Raw genomic sequence first — 4,988 nt, 5'->3', positions numbered from 1 at the left:
AGGCTGGAGACATTGTCATGAGAGTAATGCTATGATCAAGTGAGTATTAAAAACAATTGACTCAAATGGATTGTTTGCCATGAATTGGAGATTGGTGAGTTGGTGAGAATGGACCCGGCTGGACCCAGGTTGCAATAAAAAATGATGACTTTAAAGAGAACAGAAGTCTAGGCAGCACAGGGGAGCAAAGAGGCTAGGCAGTTCCTGTCATGTCTGCCTCCAGACCCGACATTTGACAAAGATCCGACAGGGCGCAGGGAACACAGGTGGGAGTACATACACTGGGGGTAATCAGGAGAAACATCAGACAGCTGGAACCAATCAAGAAGTTGCCATGACACAGTGACTGATAAACACACACAAAACCAATTTCTCACATTGTCACCAATAAACAAAACCTTGAGAGACTCAAGAGAAGTTGTTGCATTTCCTTGTTAATGCAAGCCAGCTGCTAAATTAAACTATTAATAACACATGTGAGAGTCACATTTGTACACTGTAGCTCCACCTCTGCATTAGTGCTGTAAATGAGTTGGAAACTGGAAACCACTGACCAGAACTTGCCATCTACAGTCAAAGTAAGGTACCAAGATACTCTTTGCCTGCTCCAATTATTTTTTATTTATCTACTTAAAACAAAACTTTACATGTTTTATTTTCTGTTGCCATTCCGAGCAGTGAGGAAATGCATTTAAAATTGACACTGTGGATTTTGTGTTTTTGTGTGATGTTCCTTGTTTTTATTCCCCCATAGATGGCAAACCTTTGGCAACTCATGCTCCTGTTTTGGATGTGGATTCCTCCTGGACTCTCATCCACCATGAGTTTCATTGGTTCTCCACAACAATGTAAAACAGCTCACTTTGTCCCCGGCTACAACCTGGGTGGAGAAGGCTTTGACATTGTGACAATGGAGAGGAAGGGTGCCTATGTCATCGACACTGAGACATGGGACCTTGGAAACGGCACTTGCAAAATGTACAGAAACTTCTACCAGAATGGAGAGGACCAGAAGGTCCCAGTCTCTGTGGTGGACTGGAGAATCTTCCCAAAGTGCAGCATGAAGGTTTCCAGCATGCTCTATGATTCTGTGGAATCTCTCGTCAACGATTCCACATCATCGGTCTCCAACGACTGGAAGATTGGTCTGGAAATCCCTGTAGACCCTTCAGTCACTGTTGGTGTTGGCCTTGGAGGGTCACACTCCAGGGCTTCTGAATTTGGAATGAAAAAATCCAAAAGCGATCGCTACGAATTTGTCCGCCAATCTGTCAACTGTAACTATTATAGGTGAGAATGCACATGGATGCTGTTAATGAGTTGGATGGGTGTCTTTTGTGTTCATTGAGAAATGTTTTAAATGAGATTCCATCAGGACAGAAAAGAGATGGAGAACTTTGCACAATGAAGACGTAATGTTCAATATACATGTTCTTACCCTTGTGAGTGTTTATTATTTGATTTACAGAAATCCAGGTTTATAACAATTAATACTCTTTGTTAGAAAACATATTTTTTTGTCTAAAACCTTTTTTGGCAAGAAATATTAACCGAAATTAACTGATAATGTTACAAAAATGTAATTGATTTAGTTAGAAGATCAGATTTCTCTAAATCAAATTAGAACAAAAACCTGACCTGATTGAAGAAAATGGATGTCATTTTTGGATTCAGCGGTGTAAAAATAGTTCTCATTCAGTTGAACTTCCAAAAAATATTTTTTGTAGCCCAGTGTTATGTATTATGTTTCATTACATATAAACTTCATGAGCTTGATTTTTAAATTATATTAACATACTAATACAGAACAATTAGTAAAAGGAGAATGAATGACTGAATGAATGAACATATTTTATTAATCCCAGAAGGAAATTCACATAACAGCACAAACACAATAAATAACAGACAAAACACAGATTTATTTATTTATTTTTTATCAAGAAGAGCCACCATAATTTACAAAACTGCAAATCCAAATCTCAGAGAAGCAAACTCTGTGTTACAAATTAGAGTATACATAAAGTGCAAATCAAGACATACTATACATGGAGATAAGCAGTTGGGGGGCAAAAAAGTGTGACAATTGAAAAGCTTGAGGTTAGTTTTCAAAGCAAACCAGCCGCGACGGAGAGCAGGTCTTTTACAAGCTACTTCAAGGAAGAAGGATGACAATAACTGAGACACTAGTGGGGTCTGTATCTAGGTTAAAGTCAGAGGTGAAAATCAAAATCAATATTTTTCAGGCTTTAGGACACAGCAAATTTTAGAGGAGAAAGAGCACTGCTATTAAGCAGATAACTATGTGTTGAAATTTATTTACGTCTTTAGAGTATCTTAATTACATCATGCTGTATGTTAAGGATCTTACTCGCTCTGAATTCTAATTTCTCTAACATTTTCTTTAAGATTATATTTTACTTCATACTTTAAACAAGCAGTGACTCTTGTCTTGAAGTTTCCATCTGATTTATAGATTCCGATTCATCATTCGCTATTTCAGTTCATGAACTGCCAAGTTCCAAACATTGAATCAGGTACTAACATCAAGCGTTGTTTTTTCCATTGAATAGCCTGTTAACTAATTTGGGATGAGATGCCGATCACTTATGAATCACATTTTCAGATTAACTTGGCCTTCTTAGAACGCCGGTCACGTAAAGGGGCTCGTACCAAAACCAGTACTTAATGGAAAACCATAATAAACAAGTAAATCTAAGTCGAGATAACAAGTAGGTATCAGCTGAAAAGGGACTTTATATTTTTGTTACTTCCAACTATGTTCAGAACTGAGGATGCTTTTTGGAGGAAATGTGAAAAGTCCTCAAGAAAAAAGAGAACTTAAGGATTGCCATAATCTGGATGACTGAAGGTCTACATATGCGATTGTAGGTCTACTTAATGTAAGGAGTCACTAATTCCTGTCTTTTGAGTCGGATCGAATGCCGAGTCTGACCTAGAAGTATCTGGTATAGATGAAATGAAGTTGTGTGTTTAATGCCCTACAAACTGCAACATTCAATAACCAATACATTACATTAAATCAGTAATTCTACTTTTAAGATAGATTTAGGAAAATGATAAAAGCTTTTAAGGTGATCCCACCAACTCCCCCGTCTGTTCTAATAAAATTTGCAACATGCTTTTTGGAAAGATTGTGAAAAATGATTAAATCATACATCAACATGTTCATGTACCACCATGATATTTTCAAACTGACTCTGACAATCCTTTACTTCTTTTCATTCTTTTTCTGCTCCACAGGTACAGACTGACCACTAGTCCTCCTTTGAGTCATGACTTTCTTGCAGCTGTGAACTCTGTGCCTCCATATTCTCCTGGAAAAGCGTCACCATATCACAACCTGATCGACACGTATGGCACTCATTATATCACACAGGTGTATCTTGGAGGGGAAATAAAGGCAACAACCTCTTTTCAGACCTGCAAGGCAACCATGAATGGGTTTACAGCAACAGATGTTAGTGACTGTTTGACGGTTGAAGCATCAGCTAGCTTTGCTAACACTGCTAGTGTTAAAGCCATGACTAAACACTGCGAAGACAAGAAGAAAAAATTGAGCTCAGGACAAAGTTTCAGCTCAGAATTTACTGAGCGTTTCACAGAGGTCACTGGTGGAAATGATATGAGAGTTGCGCTTTTTGGGGGCGGTTCGGACCCTGATGTGTATAAAAACTGGTTAAACTCTCTTAAAACCATACCTGATATCGTGCAGTATAACTTGAAACCTCTTCACACCATACTTCCAGATAATCACCGGGCAAAAAATGGGCTGAAAAAAGAAGTGGAGCAGTACATTTTAAAAAATGCAGTGCTGAAAAAATGTTCTGAAACCTGTCAAATTGGACATAGATCCAACAAAAGAGATCCTTGTGCTTGTGTGTGTAACAGCAACAACAATGTAAAGGCAAACTGTTGTCCTGCTGGAAAAGGTCTTGCCACATTGGTGGTGTACAAACTTTATGCAAGGGGGCTGTATGGTGATAAGTGGACGCAGACAGACGGTTCAGTGGAGGTCAAGTATGGTGACCAGCTTAAGCGCACTGACATAATCAGTGATGATGACAATCCCAGATGGTCAGAAAAATTTGATTTTGGACCCATTGTCATCAATATGCAAAACAAGTTGACATTTTCTGTATATGATGAGGATACTTACTGGAATAGAGATCTGCTTGGCGAGTGCTCTTTTGATCTTCGGAAAGGGTTTGTGTCAGACAGCTGCATGTTTGATTATGGAACGTTCTTCTTCTCTTACTATGTGGAGTGTGCACCAAGTCTGGGAGGAAGCCGGTGTGATGAGTACATTTCCTCCCCCATGAATCCCTCACTGGCCAAAGAGTTTTACACCAGGAATGGGGTTCTGCTTGGCAATTCCATGAAGACGTTTTCTAAGACAGCTAGTCAGGCAGGTTTAGACCAGTTTTGAGATAATTTCTTGAAAAAGAAAACAAATGCATTTGCTTGTAGTGTGTCTTCTTTAACTTTTGTGTGCAAAAGGTTTCGCAGTAATATCATGTCACTATTATATATGAGCGAAAATACCCACCAATAATCCTGCTTTCACTTTTCTTTCCTGTCTGCAAGATATTGCAATAAAGCATCCACAAAGACAATGAAATGTCTCTTTCATTATTGCAAGTGTTAAGAGAATGTTTTATTATATTAAAATCCATATTTGGACTTCTCTAAACAGACGGCTGTATTTTTTCACGTCTCTAACATTAAATAGAGGTGGAAGCGTTATTTGACAGTATATTTTAGATATTTTTTCATCATTCTTTCCTTAAAATGTCTCCCTGACTGAACAATTTCTCTCAGATGAACTTTAGGTTTCACTGATGATATTTTTACAACAGTGTACAGCTTTATCCATTGGTTGTTTTAAATGTTTGCTATAAATAATATTGTTCTTAGCTTTTGAACAGGGCTATGAACAAACTGGCATCTCAATCGCAAAGAGTCTAATT

The 4,988-nt window shown here is 38.1% G+C and overlaps 1 protein-coding gene across 1 annotated transcript; it reads left to right on the top strand.

Annotated features, from left to right (window-relative positions):
- Nucleotides 1-403: 403 nt before the first annotated feature.
- Nucleotides 404-4,629, top strand: LOC103465810 (perforin-1-like). The gene is made up of 3 exons (XM_081607312.1): nucleotides 404-578; nucleotides 755-1,290; nucleotides 3,262-4,629. The coding sequence occupies exons 1-3, from the start codon at nucleotides 528-530 to the stop codon at nucleotides 4,445-4,447; spliced, it is 1,773 nt and encodes a 590-aa protein (XP_081463438.1). The 5' UTR covers nucleotides 404-527; the 3' UTR covers nucleotides 4,448-4,629.
- Nucleotides 4,630-4,988: the final 359 nt, after the last annotated feature.

Source organism: Poecilia reticulata, chromosome 1, assembly GCF_904066995.2.
Source record: "Poecilia reticulata chromosome 1, P_reticulata-male-v2, whole genome shotgun sequence".
Lineage (NCBI taxonomy): Eukaryota > Metazoa > Chordata > Actinopteri > Cyprinodontiformes > Poeciliidae > Poecilia > Poecilia reticulata.
This window is presented reverse-complemented; position numbering and strand designations above follow the sequence as displayed.